The 19,018-nt window shown below is 37.0% G+C and overlaps 1 protein-coding gene across 5 annotated transcripts in view; it reads right to left on the reverse strand.

Annotated features, from left to right (window-relative positions):
- Positions 1-19,018, reverse strand: part of MAP4K3 (mitogen-activated protein kinase kinase kinase kinase 3) — a 126,727-nt gene that overhangs the window by 55,984 nt on the left and 51,725 nt on the right. For all 5 annotated transcript variants that reach the window (XM_028514721.2, XM_036027888.1, XM_036027887.1 and 2 more), the window contains 8 exons: positions 16,805-16,847; positions 14,886-14,958; positions 10,824-10,955; positions 10,590-10,652; positions 10,424-10,505; positions 10,213-10,323; positions 7,378-7,456; positions 351-409 (listed from right to left, as the gene is read on the reverse strand). In XM_028514721.2, the coding sequence (XP_028370522.1) occupies positions 351-409; positions 7,378-7,456; positions 10,213-10,323; positions 10,424-10,505; positions 10,590-10,652; positions 10,824-10,955; positions 14,886-14,958; positions 16,805-16,847 (642 nt within the window). The remainder of the gene's footprint in view (positions 1-350; positions 410-7,377; positions 7,457-10,212; positions 10,324-10,423; positions 10,506-10,589; positions 10,653-10,823; positions 10,956-14,885; positions 14,959-16,804; positions 16,848-19,018) is intronic.

The raw sequence follows: 19,018 nt of genomic DNA on the forward strand, positions 1-19,018 counted from the left end.
TGATCCAACATTTTAGTTTAAAATTATGGCATTTATCCTAATAAATACATACACAAAGAGATGCTAAAAAACTGAAAAACAAAAATAAAAAGGAAATTAAAGGGCCAGCATTAAAAACATTTAATTAGAGAGTGATAAAGCTAGTAAGTTTTTCCTAAATAATTTTGAAAATATTCAATCTCAGCAACACAGATTTATTTATTCTGAATTTCAGAATGACTTACCTTTTTATTTCCCCAAATGCATTTGAAAATATTAATGACTAGCTTTTTAAGTCAGTTTCAATATATCATGAAGACTAATTAAAACATTTATTTTCAATGTTAATATTCCAAGATGAAACTACTTACAAGTTCATGATGTGGTTCTGTCTCCTTCCTTAACGGTGGATCAAATTTTACTTGGCCAACTAAAAAAGAAAAAAAGTAAAGCCATGATCTGTTTCTTTATTTTTAATGATAATACTAATTTAAATAGTTACTCTATGGCAAAACACATTTAATTTTACTATCTACACTACATTAATCACAATGCAAAAATTTAAATAAAGAATCTGTTAGCCAGAAAAGTTCAAGAAAGTCTAAATTGTTAAAGCTTAATTTGTTAATAATAGGCTTTTTCCATAGTAAAAAAGAACATAATTATCAAAATTATGTTATAGTCAGGATGAACTTGCTACTTCATTGTGACCCAGCATAAAATAGAGACAATCTTAATTGAGGGCTGAAGTGGGCAGGCAGCAATTGAAGCAGAGTGCTTTTGGAAGCCAGCCTGCCAGATGGCCTGGTGTTCAAAAACTTATGTAGTGCCTCGCCATAGCCCCAAGGTTGGTCTGTGTAACCAAATGAACAGGGCAGGGTGATGGCATATCACTTCTAAGATGAGGCTCCTGTGTTGGACTCTGTTGAATCACTTGCTCTGGAGGAAGTCATGCTGTGAGTAGTCCTAAGGAGAGGCTACAGAGCAAGGAACTGAGGCCTGAGACTGACAGTTACGTGAGTAACCTTGGAAGCAAATCCTCCAGTCTAGTGAAGCCTTTAAATGACTGCGGTCCCAGCTGACATTCTGATTTTAAGTTCATGACAAACCCTGGGCCAGAACCACTGGTTAAGTTGTCCTGGATTCCTGACCCTCAGAATGAGTAAAATAATAAATGTTTAGTGTTTTAAGCTGCTAAAGTTTAGGATAATTTGCTCTACAGAAATAAATAACTAATATACTACTGTAACTAAAGTATAAAGTAGCTAGAGCAGACATAAGTTAACAATAATGCATTCATCTTTTTCCTTGCTGTTCTAATATACTGAAGTTTCACTACACCTTTACCTTAATTTCTGTATCTCATTATCATTATCTGATTTTATAGCCTGGGTACAACATTCAAGAACAATGAGACAAAAGCAAAGACATAAATATAAATATAAAACATTACAGTTCGACTAGTAAGAGCTTTACCTAAAACTGCTTAGTCCAGGTGGGCAAATGAGTGAGATTTCAAAATACCATCACTTTTACGACTGTTTTGATTTTAGCTTAATGTATGATTAATTGTGAATGTTAATACCAATTAAAGGAGACCATGAGATTAAGACATTTTGTAATATTAGGCAGAAGTAAAAAAGGTTGTGAAACACAGCCCTGCAAGATCTCTGTTTGTGTGTGACTACGTGTATGCTTTATAGCTGTTAACGGACTAGGTATCAATTTTTGGCCCTTGAAGATAAGCAGGCTCTTCAATAATTGGTTCCTTACACCTGTTCACACACGTTGGGAACTTCCCTGCCTCATTTCAGAAGCTGTAACCCCACCATGGCTAAGGCTGAGTGAGCGACCTTTGGACCATAAGCTACCAAGGAGACAAGGCTTATCTCCCTGGCAGGGGCTCCACTTCTGCTCCTTTTTCTTCATCCATAACAGGCCCCCAATGCTTGATTGGTCAATGCTCAGTTAGCCAATGACGGGTAAGATTCCCCAAAGGGGGAATGACCCAAGACAGGCACAATCACGTGGAGGGCCTCAGGGAAGGACTTGGGGGGCTATGGAGAAAGGGGGTGATGGACCCTCGCCCCTCGGCTTTGACAAAGCCTGAGCCCTCATTCTGTCTGCGAGAAGTCTCCTAATCTCTTGGCTGCCTTATTACCTCAGCCTGACTTAAGCCTGAGACAATGCCTTAAGCTTGAAACAATGCTGGTGGTGGGTACCGCCCTGTGCTGGAAAGGGAGGGTTCCCTAGGGCAATCAGGCCTAAGAAAAAATATGTAAAATCCTGTGAAACCTGCTTTGTTTAGAATGCTCTCAATTAAACAAGGGTCCAAGCAAGAAGTGAGTTTGTTCCTCAAAAGTTTTATTGCTCTTTAGCTATCTGACCCTGACTCAAAATAGGCCCTCAGAGTTCTTTGTTATCTAGAGTTTGATCCTTACTGCCTGACAATGATTAATGAGCTTTACCCATATTCCTGTGTTAAATGAACCTAATAAAAGCCCATTGAGGAAAAGGCTCTTGGCCCTTCTCCTTTGAGAGATTGGCCACCTTTCCTCCCCAAGCAGATCATGCCTTGGTAGATTTATTCTCATCCATGGTGGCCAGAGGTTGGGGGAGGGCCTGCAGGCGGAGCCCCCCCACAATCACACATCAAAGATTACAAAATAACTTTTAGTAAGGTATTATAAACAATAATACGTATCACCTCGATAGAGGTGTACTGAACAGCTCTCATCTACGCTTGTCATCAAAAAGCAAAATTAAATCTTTAATAAAGTTACATGAGGACAGTTTCTGCACCCATCTGCCTTGTGTTATTATCAAACATGAACATGCCTATTTTCCTTACAGACTATATGATCACTGGCTACAGGGATACAGAGATGTTGTCTTAGAATGACCTCCATAACAAAGACAGAACCCTAACTGTGGCAGATATTCAATACTCCTATACTCTGGGGAATGCACTTCCTGAAAAGGGGGCCTGTATGGGGGGGCGGGGGGGGCAAAGTCCCTATGGAGATTCATTCTTCACATCTTACACTGGCATCGCTCTTTTGTTCTCTTCAAATTCCCTGAAGGTATGACAAGCTTCCACCACAGGATCTCCCAACTATTGTTCAAATAATTGTTGGTCAATCATCTCGGGCTGCAATGCTGTTTATGATGCTCTTAATAATGTCAAAAACTCCTGCTTATGTGTAATTGCATATTGGTGTTGATCTCGTTTCCCCTATCATCTCCTTGAATGTATGTCAAGCAACACACCATAAACTTATCTTTTAATACCCAGATGAAAACTCCTTTTTAGCATTTTTGAGATAGCTCATTATCACCTGCTGAGACTTCATTAGCCATTATGGGTCAAAACTAATTCTACTAAGGCAGACAAGAGCCCCAGAATTACTTCTTGAAGCAAGCCTTTGTCACCCTTAACTAAAGGTAGAGGGGACCTCCTAAGAGGAAAGAAGTAACACCTTTCCGCAAATGAGTCAGTTGTTTTATGTATGCCACCTAAACAGCATTTAGTTTAGTGAAGAGAAAACCTTGGTTGCAAGGACAGACACCATGTAATTATAAACATGAAACACGTTCAAGAGAAACATTATTAAAATAAATTATTTTTCCAAAGCCTGCCCTTGTAAAAAAAGTCAACAGCACTACTGACTGTTCTACACATCATCTCACATAAAATCATAAAACATTCTAAATCAGCTGGGATTAGAACATTGTATTCTCTCTGCCCTGGCTCCCAGATCTGCTCCTCCTACTCTCCTGGATGATTATGTCTTCTTTAAATCCTTGATTGTTGGATGTAGGTACAGCTCGATTTTCTGGCAGTTCTGGGTGCATTTTGTTTTGAGGTTAGTTGTAATCATTATGGTTGTGCAAGGAAGCAAAGCATGTTGCCCATGCCTCCATCTTGACTGGAAGTTGGGAACGTATTCTTTTTTATGAAGCATATTTTAATGATTATGCTATTATAGTTGTCCCAATTTTTTTCTCCCCTTTATCCCCCATTTTGCCCTGCACTCCCCTACCCTCCAGTATTTCCCCCTCTTTAGTTCATGTCTATGGGTCGTACATATAAGTTGTTTGGCTTTCCTGTTTCCCATACTATTCTTAATCTCCCCTATTTTATACCTCCCCTTGTCTATTTTATGCCTACCAATTACGCTTCTTATTCCCTGTACCTCCCCCACCCTACTGATAATCCTCCGTGTGATCTCCATTTCTCTGATTCTGTTCCTGTTCTAGTTGTTTGCTTAGTTTTTGTTTTTCTTTTTTGGGTTCAGTCGCTGATAGTTATGAGTTTGTTGTCATTTTACTGTTCATATTTTTGATCTTCTTCTTAGGTAAGTCCCTTTAACATTTTGTATAGTTAAGGGCTTGGTAATGATGAACTTCCTTAACTTGACCTTTTCTGGGAAGGACTTTATCAGCCTTTCCTATCTAAATGATAGCTTTGCTGAATAGAGTAATCTTGGATGTAAGTCCTTGCCTTTCATGACTTCAAATACTTCTTTCCAGCCCCTTCTTGCCTGTAAGATTTCTTTTGAGAAATCAGCTGATAGTCTTACGGGTACTCCTTCATAGGTAACTGTCTCCTTTCCTCTTGTTGCTTTTAAGATTCTCTCTTTTTCTTTAATCTTAGGTAACTTAATAATGATGTGCCTTGGTGTACTCCTCCTTGGGTCCAATTTCTTTGGGACTTTCTGGGCTTCCTGGAAGTCTTTTTCCTTTGCCAGATTGAGTTTTTCTTCATTATCTGTTCAAATAAGTTTTCGATTTCTTGCTCTTCCTTTTCTTCTTCTGGCACCCCTAAGATTCAGGTGCTGGAACATTTAAAGTTGTCCCATATGTTCCTAAGCCTCTCATTTTTTTGACTTCTTGTTTCTTCATTGTGGTTGAATGTTTATTTCTTCTTTCTGCTCCAAACTGTTGACTTGAGCCCTGGTTTCCTTCCCTTTACTGTTAGCTCCCTGTGTATTTTGCTTTACCTCACTTTGTGTAGCCTTCATTTCTTCCTTCATTTTGTGACTGAGCTTAATCAATTCTGTGAGCACCCTGATCACCAGTGTTTTGAACTCTGCATCAGGCAGGTTGGCTATCTCTTCATCTCTTAGTTCTATTTTTGGAGTTTTGATCTGTTCTTTCATTTGGGCCATATTTCTTTGTTTTTGAGCACTTGTTAGATTTAAGAGGGCAGAGCCTTAGGTATCTGCCAGAGCGGGACAACCCTCTTTGCTGTGTTGTGGTGTAGTATGTGGGGGAGGGGCCCGAGAGGGAACAATGCCACTGGCTCGCTCTGCTGTAGCCCAAATTTCCAAGGAACTCTCCTGCGAGACTGGGAGTTTCTTCAGCTGTTGCAATCCCCACAGTGATTTACAGCTAGAGGTTTTGTGTCTTTAGTTTCCCGTTCAGCCAGCCCCACCTCTTGTGCATTGCTGGTCTCCACCCCTTCCAGTGGTATAGATGAATGTTTCTTTAACTCCTTAGTTGTTGGAGTTTCATGCAATTTGATTTTCTGGCTCTTCTGGTTGTTCATTGTTTTTAAATTGGTTGTTATCTTTCTTTTGGTTGTGCAAGGAAGCAAAGTATTTCTACCTACACCTGCATCTTGGCCAGAACTCGGGAACATTTTCTTTAACAGGTGTCTTAAGTTACCACATTACCTAATTTCCCTAAGGTCATTCTGAATTTCAGGTCCCCAAGGTTGAATCTTCAGCTCACAGAGAAGTGTTATTATAAGCCTGATTACACTAATTAGCATTTTAAGTCATAGGGAATTAATGCTTACAAGAAGAAAAAAGTTAAGGTGCTATTATTCCAAAGATTCCTGTTGGAAGTTTATCATTAATAGGTTGACGGTACTGGATCTCATGTGAATGAATGGTCTGTTCTGCGGAGTCCATAATTTGGCTATCTGTAAGAATTACTTGGAGAGCTATTTTAAAAAGGTAGAATCCCGGGTTGACCCAAGACCTGTTGAATCAGGATCTGTGGAAAAGTGGGGCTTGAGAATCCATTTTTAAAGGTTCTCAGGTTAATTCAGATGTTCAGCCAGTTTGCAGACCCCTACCTCTCCTTGATGTCCAAAGACTGGCCCTTGCACCGTCAGCACCTACATACCCTGGGAACTTGCTGGAAGTAACACCCTCAGGTCCCGCCCCAGATCTACTGAAATCAGGAACTGCACTGACATGCACACATAAGTTTAAGAAGCACTGCTGTGATTTCTTCTCTACTGCCCATTCGACGGATTTTGTTCCTCTTCCCAAATAATAACATACACACCCCTCCTACTACCAAAAAAATTCCTCAGGAACAAGGAAAGTAAAATTCTTACTGCCTTAATTAAACTTTACCTTTAAAAGGGTTTGGTAAAAAAAAACTACTTGGAAGAAAATAAAGCAAAAATGCTATAATAAAATGACAACTTAAAATCTTACTTGTCCTCTAACTATCTAAATGCTCAAGCCAGAAAAATTCATATTTATCCTTGAATCCTTTCTTTCTCTTAAGACCTACAGGTAATCCTTCAAAAAATCTTCTTGGCTACTGTATCTTCAAAATATATCAAGAATTTACCTACTACTCATATTTGACCTCTAACACCCTGGTGTACGCCATTATCTTCTCTACTTAGGACTATTGCAGTGGCCTCCTAACCAGGTCTTTGCTTTCAGCCTTGCCCCATGTAAGGGTACTCTCAATAAAATGGGGAGAGGGATTGTTTTAAAACACGAGTCATATTACCTCAAACCTAGCTTAAAGTTTTCAAATGTCCCCCTATTTCTTTCAGAGAAACAATCTGAAATCCTTATACTAACTATACATCACTGCCTGACTACTCCTCCACTTCACCTACCGCTCTGGCCTTATTTCCTCTCACTCTCCCCCTTTGCTCCCTCCACTCCAGCCCCACAACTCCTTCATTGTTTCTAGAATATTTCAAGCATAATGTCCCTTTAGGGACTTTGCTATGACTCTTCCCTCTGCCTGAAATTCTTTTTTCTTAAGACATCCACATAGCAACCCCCCTTTCATTCCTTAAGTCTTGGCTCAAATGGAAAATTCTTAGTGAGGTCTTCTTCTATAAACTTATTTCAAATTGAATCTTTCTATCCCTAAATCAACATTTCTGATCCTTTATTTTGCTCTATTTTTTGTAAGTAGCATTTATCTTCTATGACTCCTTATAAATAATTTATATAGTTGAGTAGAGGGCTTTTGTATCTGTTTTGTTACTCCTGCATCTCATTTATTAGAATAGTGACAAAGAGTAAATATTGACGTAACGGGCATTCAATAAATATTTTTTATACAAAACAACAAAAAAAGAAATCTTATTTGTTAATGTTAAATTATAAACTGTGTATAGCACATACTTACAGTTTATCTCTGAGCGTGTTTTTTCTTCTCTCACGTTTCTACTTGTTGAGTGAATTCTATGTGGCACGGCAACAAGAGGCTAGGAAAGAACAAAATCAATGATGTGGCATTAGATAATCAAATCATGGTCTGGTCTCCACAAAATTACTCAAATATGAAACAAATACTTCATTTTATGCAAAAGTGGGAATGAAGCACAACTTTGCCAATATTTTTTTTTAAAGGCAACCACAAATTGGAACTCTTCAGTCCTCAAGCTGGGAGCTTCTCAAGATTAGGGATATATTTTATCCATAGCAGGTTCTCAATAAAGGTTCTCTTAATTAAATATATTCAAAATTCAATATTCCAGTAATTTGATAGCTGTTAAAAAGCTATAGCTAACTTTCCCAGTTGCAGAGGAGAAAAGCTGTAATAAAAAAAATCTGCCTCAACTTCTTATTTCAAAAAGGCTGAGATAAATTAAATGAAATGAAATAATGCTAAATGTGTTAATGATTTATGGTCCTTTTACTTAGTAAACACAATTTTCTCCCTTTATGTTTTTCTTGTAGCAGCAGCCCTTTATTTTCTTTCCCTTTATTTTAAAAATCTTTCTGTTTTGCTACTTTCTGAGAATTCTGGGGTATAAGTGGAGTGGGGATGAAGTCTCCTCTCCATTAAATCACATCACTTCTTTCAAAGTCTGTCTGCGTGGTCCCTGAGCATCTGCTACTCAGTTCACACACAAACGGCCGAGTGTGTACTTGTGTTGCCCCTTGCCTCCCACTCATTATACATACACTTGTGATATTTTTGCAAAAATTGATAACTCAGTGTGGGAATTAGCAAACGCAGATAAAACTGATGCAAAGAAGTAAAAAGTGATAATCCTGGTTAGTGTTAGAAGTGAAATTTAAATCAAACTTAAATGGAGTTAAGGAAGAAAAAAGACGACAGTGAGAGAGCTGATGTGGTCACTGTTCAAGACACTGCAGACACACAGCTAGAGGAACCGAGTAAACTAAGCTTAGGTGAACTTACTGACACAAATGAGGAAGTACTGTAGTTGGGACAAAACGGGGCACCAGCAAAAAACTTCCTGTTACCGGGATACTGAGGTATTTCATTCATTGAAAATGCAAAAGGTAAGATGTTGGAAGCCCAGCCAAACTTAGAAAGGAATGTGACACCACGGCACCGAAAAGGTACTCACTCTGTCATAAAGTTATATGGAAAAGGCCAGCAGTGTGCAATCTACTCAATAAGGAGACTACTTGATAGTTAAACTATCTATAAAAGTTCTTTTAAACAAGGAAACAGTGTACTAAATAAATACGAGTTTTACTATTTTTACCACTTCCCTATACATTTAAAACTGCCAATAAGAGAATTTTTAATGGTTTGACATTTTTTTAAGGTCACAAAATAATTACAGTCTCCCCGCCCCACCCCACTGATTACTAAGATTGCGTTGCAGGGTTTCAGCTTACATGTCACTATTACAGTCCTGCACTACCATGTAAACTGAGGACTGAATTACAGAAGAGTTTATAAAACTGGAGTTTTTAAAAAAACAAAATCAAGCAAAACAAAAACCAACCTTTTCCCTAGTATAATTATAAGGTCAATAAGAGGTTATATTTTTAAAGTTTTATGTTTCCAAACTCCTTTCGAGACCTTTAACAAAAGGACAGATAGCTTTATTTAATCAACTGTATAAAGATAGCAAGCTAGACCAATAGTGAATTGATAGAAAGGTTTTCTCTGATTTAAGACGATCCGCAACCACTTTTCTGACCACTGAGAGCTACCATTCTTACAGCATCATCAATGAAATTTATACCATTTTTAAGTACCTTCCACAAAGTCAGTGAAGTTAAGGCTATCCACTTCAGTTACAGACTCAATAACAGAATTCTGCCATGACACATACTGAGTTTATCTTTGGTGCCACTATTATTAGCTGAGCTAGGAATGTTAAGTATGCCAACAGAAGTGAGGCTTCCAATAATATCAATGCTTCCATAGCATTACAGTTATTTCATTCAATGATTATACTGGTTCATTTTTAAATATTTCCACAGTGGACAATTAGGGTTTTAGTCACAAAAAAAATCTTATACTTCTTACTAACCACTAATAATTCATCACGTTATAAAAGGATTCTTTTTGAGAAGAAAACAGAATAGAAATTTTAAGTATATTCTAACATCTTGTTTATATGCTTACCATTTGCAATCTCTTTTACAGTGGATGATTTATTTAGCAACTTCATCTACAATGACTACTTTAAAATAACTACAGTAACTTCAACAAGTGGGTTAGATGATTCTGCCTTTGCCATTTTTAGACAATAGATGCCTATAGCCAATAAGAAAAATCTAGCACATCACTTCCCTCAAAAGAAACTAAGTCAGAGTTGGCTGTTCTCTCAACAGTTTGTTCTTTTTTTATCCTCACCTAAGGACATTTTTTCCCATTGATTTTAGAGAGGGAAGGGGAGAAAACACATCGATGTGAGAGAGAAACATCAATCAGTCACCTTCCTGTATACACCCCGACTGGGGATCGAACCTGCAACCTGGGTATGTGCCCCGACCAGGTATTGAGCCCACGATCTTTCAGTCATGGGATGAAGCTCCAACCAACTCAGTCAAACCGGCCAGGGCTCTCAATAGTTTTTTACTTAAACCAGCTTTATTGAAACCAGATTGCAAATTTTAAAAAACTAAATTTGGGATGTGTGTGTATATATATATATATATATATATATATAAAACAATTCCTACAGTAACTAAGATATAAATAAAAAATAAAATAAAAATAAAAGTATACAGTAACAATAATTCCTACCTCAGGATCATCATCATCAAAATCATGGTACGAGGAATGATCAGGATTATTCACTTTATCCAAGAGTTCAATTGCCAAAGACCGTGTCAAAGGTTGTGTGACAAATGGGTGCTATAAAGATAAAATAATAAAGCACAGAACACTTATGAGAACTTTGATTGAGTGAAATTTATCTTTTGAAAAAAGACATAGTTCAGGGCAAAAGTAATACCTGCAATAACTTTTCAGCTGTAGGTCTTTTTTTTGGATTTTTGGTTAGTGCCATTTTCACAAAATGATGAAAACTATTTGACCTAAGAAATTTAAAAAATTAAACTTTCATTTTCAATGATTTTCCCCCTCATAACTATAAAAGTAGATAACACAAAGATGCTCACCACTTCATTTTATCCTTTAGTTTAGGAGGCTGAAAATTGCTTTTCGTCATTAGAAATAATGCTCTGAAAAAATCAACAACAAATCATTATGCAGCATTTTAAGACTTCATATTAATATATAATGTAAATTCTATTACTCTTATCCCAAAATAAGGTAAAGCAAGACAAAACGTATCATTTGTTCATGAAATTTCCTTATTTAAAAGTAGGATTCTTTAAGTAGGATACACTGACCTCATTGGGTGTAAGTCAAACATAGGAGGCTGGAGCTCAGCAAGTTCTATGGCGGTGATCCCCACTGCCCAGAGGTCACAGAGCTGATTGTACCCCCCTTTCCTCTCAACAGCTGCAACTTCTGGAGCCATCCTGAAGGGAATATTCCAGAAAAGAAAACCTTCTGTTTATTGTATCTTCCTTCACATTTCCACAAGAGCCACATGGAACCATCACTGTCTAAGCTGAAATCTACTTAGGATTTGGTGTCTGAAAAATAAGTATGTAGTACTTACAAGGCCCATTTCTCCTAGGATCTCATCATTTTATAAGAACCTCCATCCCAAGCCCCTACTGGTGACTTATTACTCTGTTATACTGTAAAGGCTTATAAAAATTTATAATCACTATGGAACTTATCCCAAATTTGTCCATACTCCAATTTCTCTTCTGCACAGCAAAATTCTGGAGAAGTAACATCTTGCAATAAGTATTCTATAATTTTTAGCTTTACCTCCTTATATCAATAAACTACAATCTGGCCTCTGACTGTTTTCATTTGACCAAAACTATTTATTGGGGCACCAATAATCTTAATTTAGTACTTAACTCATGTTCATCATAAACTTAATTGGCATTTTTTCAGTTTTATTATAATGGTGGGGAGATTATAAAAGTGTCTGTTTTGAATTTAATCTTTATTGTATTTCTTCCATTACCATTTAGTCCCCGTATACCTGCCTCCCCCCAATAATCAACACACTGTAGTCCACGTCTAACCCTTTTTCCTTTTTACTCAAACTCTCTACTCCCTCACCTGTCCCCTCCACTGGCTGTGAACAAACTGAACTAAAACGAGGAAAAATGTGTCTGGTTTTTAAAAATAATTTATTTATTCATAGAAAAGTTGCCCAAACTCAGAATTATTTTTTCTTTTTAACTTTCTTATAGTCTTATTCTAATTATGCCTGTATAAATTTGTATTTTATTTGAATAGTTATATTAATTTTCAAATATTAAAATTTTCAAATACTGAAACACAATTTTGCAAATAATTTGAGATAAAGATCTCAACTCTTAAATATCAAAAGAGAGATTTAAATAAGTAGCCTTACTTATGTACATTTGTCTTCCTGGTACAATTTCAGAAAAGTCAAGTCAGTCAGTAAAGTTACAAAAAAAAATGTTAACTTTCAAATGCTTGGTCTTAAAATCTTATTATTCTTCAAGTACCTCTATAAATATACAAGTTATTATAAGAAAAGTGAACATTTGAGTATGTCAGTTAATACTTTATTGATGGCTACAAAACAGCTGGCTGGTTCTTACCCCAAAGAATCCCAGAAAGGCTGACAAAGTTAGGTTATAAACTTATAAAAGTACACTTGAGGTTGGAGCTGAAAACGTGTATTAGAAAGTGTCACATCTAAATAAAAAACAGTGCTCCAGAACTCTCCTGTGTCCCTCAGGACTCAGGAACTGCTCCTTCCCCATTCCAACTGGATAAAGAACACGAGAAACTGAGAGGCTTCAGACTGAAAAAAACGCAAAACAAAGAAAAGCAGGGGCTGTGGACTGGAGAAGTCTGTGTGTAGAACAATGAGTCCCTCCTCTTCCTTCACCTGCTCAGTCCTCAGTGAACGCCAGGTTTAAACACTACCTCCACTGCACACAGCGCTAGGAATGGGTTTTCAGTGCCTTGCTCTTTAATGAGAACCAGAAGATAAAGATTACGAGTCATCTGAGGGAAGCCTCCATCACCAAAGCATTAGGTTAAAAAGTTGAGAGAATCTTATAGAAAGCAGAACAAAAGATATTTTTAAAAAGTGGTACAAAAGTTAAGAAACTTAATGGATTAATCCAAGTGGCCCAAGGTATAACCATTGACATCCAGAAAGAGAGAGCAGAATAAAGTATTGCAAAGAAATTATCAAAGAATATAAGAACATTTCCCTGAACTGAAAGACATCAATCTCTTAATTGAAAGGTACAAATACCAATTACAACAAATAAAAGTAAAAACAACAAAAACCCAAAAACATTCTGAGGTACATCATCATGGAACATCAAACCACTAGAAATGATTCTAAGGGACAGGGGTTACATTCAAAGACCACACTTCCATCAGCATCAGAGAAAAGAAGACTCTTAATACTTCAAAAACTGCAATCTAGAACTCTGTATTGACCCAAATTATGAGTCAAATGTGAGACTAGATATGCTGAGTGTCAAAAATGATACTCAAATTTCTTGGGAAGTTATCAAAACACATGTGAGGGGAAATGGTAATGAAAGAGGAAAACTTGGATTCTGGGAAATGAATGAATTCCCCAGCTGAAGACAAAAAATTCCCAGGGGTTGCCCTGGCTGGTGTAGCTCAGTAGATTGAGCATGAGCTGCGAACCAAAGGGATGCCGGTTCGATTCCTAGTCAGGGCACATGTCTGGGTTGTGGACCAGGTGCCCAGTGGGGGCCACATGAGAGGTGACCACACACTGATGTTTTTCTCCCTCTCTTTCTCCCTCCCTTCCCCTCTCTTTAAAAATAAACAAATAAAGTATTTAAAAAAGAAATTACCAGGGAGAAGCTATGCAAAAAGACCTTGAAAATAAACAATTCAGGTTGGAATATGAAGGAAGACGACTCCAAAAAGGATTATTGTAAGGAAAAAAAAGCAAAAAACAAACAAAAATAACTTGATAGGCTTTATGATGGGGACAATTGTATACAGGCATGTTATAGAACTGCAAAATACAAAAAGGTATAGAAGTTAGCTAGGGATTAAAAAGTAAGCAAATTAAAAATAAATATATTTCAAGTTGGCAAATGTAGTAACAGTGGAACAATTGACTCAGCAAGTACAATGCAAGGATTAGAAGACTGGAAGAGGAATGAAGAGACTAAAATCCTCACCTATCATGATACAGTCTATAAACAATAACAGGTATGCTAGAGATGTCAGAAGATACAACTAGATCAGTTTTTATTTTTTTTTTCAAATTCTCACCTGAAGATATATTTATTGACTTGAGAGAAAGAGAGAGAGAGAAATATCAGTGTGAGAGACAAACACTGATCAGTGGCCTCCTGTATGTGCCCCGAACGAGGATCAAACCAGCAACAGATATGTGCCCTGACCAGGCCTAGAACCTGCAACCTTTTGGTGTACAGGATGACACTCCAACCAACCAAGCCACCCGACCAGGGTCTACATAAGTTTGTAAGCCCTTTAGCACTGCTGAACTTCTAACATATACATCCATTTGATAAAAAGATCAATACAAAAAACACTATTATCTCCCAAATATGAAAACAAGTCACCCAGATTAGTCCATCCCACTGCTGATTAGGCCAACTAGGAGGACATCAGGGGGAGTGCTGGCGCTTAAGCTGAAGGAATGAACAGTGTGCACAAAAAAAGCTCTATATCTGCCCACCACTATATTCACAATGACTAAATAGCACATCTAGCACACAGTGAGTGATTGAAAACATTTATTGAGTAAATTATTGAATAATTTTTATAGAATAGTTAAAGAATACCTAGCGGACAAATACAGTTTACAAAGATCTGTGGAGGCAACTAGTAGCATTCAAGATTAATGAGGGAGATACAGGTCATACTGTGGAAGATTCCAAATGCCAAGAAATGCATGTTTGATCTTGTGTGCAAGCAAGATATGCCAAAAAGATTTGAGCAAAGGGGTACTGTAAATAATGGAATGTTGAAACATTAGCCAAAATATGGGCTAGAAATGGCGATGAAGATATTTTAAAACATCTGTGAAAGTCCATGCCATGAGTGGTGGCAAGGGTTGGTTGGGTTTTTCCAGCAGAGCTGGAAAAGGTTCCCTAAAGACATATTAATCTTCACAGTCTACTTAATGAAAATTAACACGGTAGAATATTTTTTTGACTGTGTATTCCAGCCACAAGTATACACATGTCTGAATTACTTAATCTGCTGATAACCTTCTTAATGTTTTCATGCTCAAGTTTTTGATTTAGCCTATTTTTTTGTAATGCTGTATTCAATAATGAAAAGAATACAGAAAGTTAAATTATCGATTAAAATGCAATTACCAGTATGGTGTACCAATGAAAGACTTCCGCTTGGCAATTGTAGCTGTTATCTGTGCAGACACTCCAAAATCAGCTATTAAAAAAAAAAGAGAAACATTTAGGAAACTGAGAGAAAGTAATACTTAAGGCAACATGAGAAGAGGCTTTAATTATTTTCATTAAACCAATTTTACAGAGATAAGATATATCCTCAAATATCACATTAAAATTTTAACTTTAACGGACTAGCGTTAAAATATCACAAAGCAGTCAGCATTATAACCAAACAGATTCCCATGTATCCCCACATGAGTCAAATGACAACAAAAGTCATGATCAAATCCTTTGGATGAGAAAAGAGGCATCTGAGAGAATCTAACTTGCCAGACTTAGTAACACAATTTCAAATTCCCAGGACCTAAAATTGAAGGAATATCACTGGAAGGGACCTCAAGTAGTAGTAAACTCCCTCAAGTCCCTCAAGTCCTATTCACTTCCTGTCACACCCCTGAGGACTGACATCAAATGAACTGGTAAATCTATTAGTAAATCTAGCTAGCTTGAGAAGATATCCAAACAGAACACTCCCAAAAATCTCTCCTTAGTAATATATTCTAATACCAATTCCAATCATTCAGGAAATTTTTTATGTGGAATTTGTTGCTCTTCTTAGGTATGTTAAAGTCCAACATTTTCTAGTTTTTCTAAATCCTTAATGTTTTCCAAATCCTTATCAACTAAGATACATTATATACAGGATGTCTTTGAGTAAGGCACACAATGTTAACACAAAATACTAAATTGCTCATAGGAACACATGTGTTCTAAGTTGTAAACAGGTAACTTGCCTTTCCCATATTTAGAGGTGGTTTAGGAAAATTTTATGGCTTATATTAATTAGATACACACTTTTAAATCTAATTAGTCCTATTGCAACATATAGTTTTATTCATTTTATGACAAATATATTTTTGGATTTTTATTTCTTATTGTAATATATAGTTCAAAATAACTATTTCATATTTGTCATTAAATACTTTATTTAATACCTAACAGACATGACTTTGTTTACAATGACTTTTTATACGTTTTCTGTCTTAAACTTTTAAATTATTAAGGTTTTGAATTCTATTTTAATCATAACTTGACAACCAAAAATTACAAAATAAAAGTTAAGGCATCTATGAACACAATAAAATATAGATGATGTATTATAGAACTGTATCCCTGAAACCTATACAATTTATTAACCAATGTCACCCTAATAAATACAAAGTTAAAGCATCTAAATTACATTCCTTAAAAAAAAAGATTTTATTTATTTATTTTTAGAGAGAGGGGAAGGAGAGAGAATAGAGGGAGAGAAACATTGATGTGAAAAGAGAATATTGATCAGCTGCCTCTCATACATGCCCTGACCAGGGACCAAACCCACAACCCAGGTATGTGTTCTCACTGGGAATTGAACCAGCAACCTGTCACTTTGGGGGACGGTGCTGAACCAACTGAGCCGCACCAGTCAGGACTAAATTACATTCTTATATAAGTAACACTGTATTTTATTTTTAAAGCTAATGTAAAGAATGTAGGATTTTTGGGCATCACTGATTTTGTAACTTATTTACCTTGTTTTTTGGTTACGAGGCAATTTTGTACAGATTTCTTACTAGAAATCACATTCCTGGGGTGAGAGGTGTTTCCAAAGGTTAGTATTTCATTTTATCTTTACAACAAATCTGTCATACGTGAAGCGCAGATTCAATCCCCATTTAAGAAAGAAGAAACAATACAGAGACATTATGTATGCCTCAGAATGAGATTTCCACCTAAAAATATATAGATGCTGCTAGGAGAGGGGAAACCTAGTCCTACGGAGGAAAATATAAATGTGCTAGTTTTGAAATAAATTTGCATTAGTGACACAACTTTAATTTACTTACCCAATTTCACATGACCATTATCCGTTAATAGAATGTTAGCTCCCTACAAAGTGAGAACATTTTAGTTACGGTAGGAAACATTTTATCAGATAGCAGGCACAATAAATGTACGTATTTAAAATAATCACAAGTGGCAGCCTTAGACCTGGAAATACTTAAAATTTAAAGTATGCCCAATTAAAATGTTAAATCATTATATTCACAGAAAAATTACTGTTCGAATTTTAAGCATTTGACTATGCTTATAAAATGTTCTGCCTTGCAAAAGCTGCTATTAACACAATATAAATGTTACTATGAAAGTGTTATATTAGTTTTCATCTAAATGTTATTTTCTTACTAATCAAAGATTGTCACTACACTAAAATGTTACCTTATACTGACATTTTCAACTCCTTCTATTATATTTTAAACTTGATTGCTATATCCTGTTAAAAAAATTTTAAAAAATCTCTAACTCATCAGTTGAACCAATGCTTGTGTGCTGAACTGAACCCTGCTGCTCAGTATGTGACACTGTCTATCTGTACTATGTCTGTTCAGGACCATTCAGGATATAAACAATTAGCCACAGGACCACAGAATTAAGATGTCACTTGTCTACGTGACTATGAGATATCAGAAAATATATATTGGTCTGTGCCCCCAGTTCCTGTCACAAAGATCCTGAAACCCTTATAATTTCCTAAGTGATTAGAGCTCTAGGAGCATCTTTTGTTCTACTGTTAGGTCTTTAACCCTAGATCTTGACACACCACTCCTGAAATCTTTGTAATATCCTGGGTGACAGGAGTGTTTTCTGTTCTAGGTGAGCTCCTGGGTGGCTCCTGGAATGAGGTCACCAGGACACCAAGCCATAATTAGAAGCTCGGAAATTTTAGCCTCACCCCCATTACCCAAAGAAGGGAGAGATACTAAAAATGGAGTTAATGATGGATCACACCTAGGTGAAGAAGCCTCCATAGAATCCCAATAGCACAGGGTTTGGAGAGCTTCGGGGTTGTGAACATGTGGAGGTGCTCGGAGAGCGGTGTGCCTTGGAGAGGGCATGGATGTTCTGTGGCTCTTCCCACACACCTGCCTGATGCCTCTCCTCCATGTGGATGTCATCTGCATCCATTATCATATTCTTTAATAATCTGGTAAACATTAAGTCCTCCCCTGAGTTCTGTGAGCTTTAGCAAATTAATGGAACCCAAGGAAGGGGTCTTTAAAAGCTTCAATCTAGAGCTGGTTGGTCAGAAGCACAGATAACCTGAGCTTGAAACTGGTGCCTAAAGTATGCGTGTGTGTGGGGAGGGAGAGGGTGGCACAAAAGAGGGGGAGTCTTATGGGGCTCAGCCCTTTAATCTGTGGGTTCTGATGTTATCTCCAGATATGTCAGAACTGAGTTAATTATAGGACATCCAGTTAGTGTCACAGAAAATTGCCTGTTGTGGGGAAAATCCACATGTTTGGTGACCAGCAGTGTCCGAAGTGAAGTGTTCTATGTGAGTAGCAAAGGAGGCTCACAGGAAAGACATAGTAGGGAAGAACCTCCCTATACAGAAAGAAAAAAACCTGAGTTTTGTCCATTATAATGACTTAGTAGCATTTTAGGTACTTTTGCTTTTTTTTTTTTAAAGATTTTATTTATTTATTTTTAGAGAGGGAAGGGAGGGAGGGAGAGGGGGAGAGGGAGAGAGAGAGAAAGAGAGAGAGAGAGAGAGAGAGAGAAACATCAATGTGCGGTTGCTGGGGGTTATGGCCTGCAACCCAGGCATGTACCCTGGCTGGGAATCGAACCTGGGACACTTTGGTTCCCAGCCCGCGATCCATCCACTGAGCTATACCAGCCAGGGCTACTTTTGCTTTTTGACCCAAGTTCAAAAATGGTAATAACTACTTTATTTCCAATAAGCTCAATGCTTTTGAAGGAGATAGAAAGACTATCTCTCAAAGGTACTATAGGCTTTTTATTGATTTATTTTTGCCTTTTCTGAAACTTTTAAATAAGCACGCAAAGGTAAGCAGCCTCTTTACTCCAGGGTGCTATCAATCATGTAATTATAATCTTAGGGGGAAAATACTAAGAAACCCCTTCCTGCCCCACACAGAGGGTGAAATAATACAAGACTACATCCCTGATATTACTGTAACTCTATGAAATAAAGGGAGAAATATGAAAAAATAGAGAGAAGGGACCAAAGCTGGGATTTTAACTTGATCTAGACC

This window comes from Phyllostomus discolor, chromosome 6 (assembly GCF_004126475.2).
Source record: "Phyllostomus discolor isolate MPI-MPIP mPhyDis1 chromosome 6, mPhyDis1.pri.v3, whole genome shotgun sequence".
In the NCBI taxonomy this organism is placed as follows: Eukaryota; Metazoa; Chordata; class Mammalia; order Chiroptera; family Phyllostomidae; genus Phyllostomus; species Phyllostomus discolor.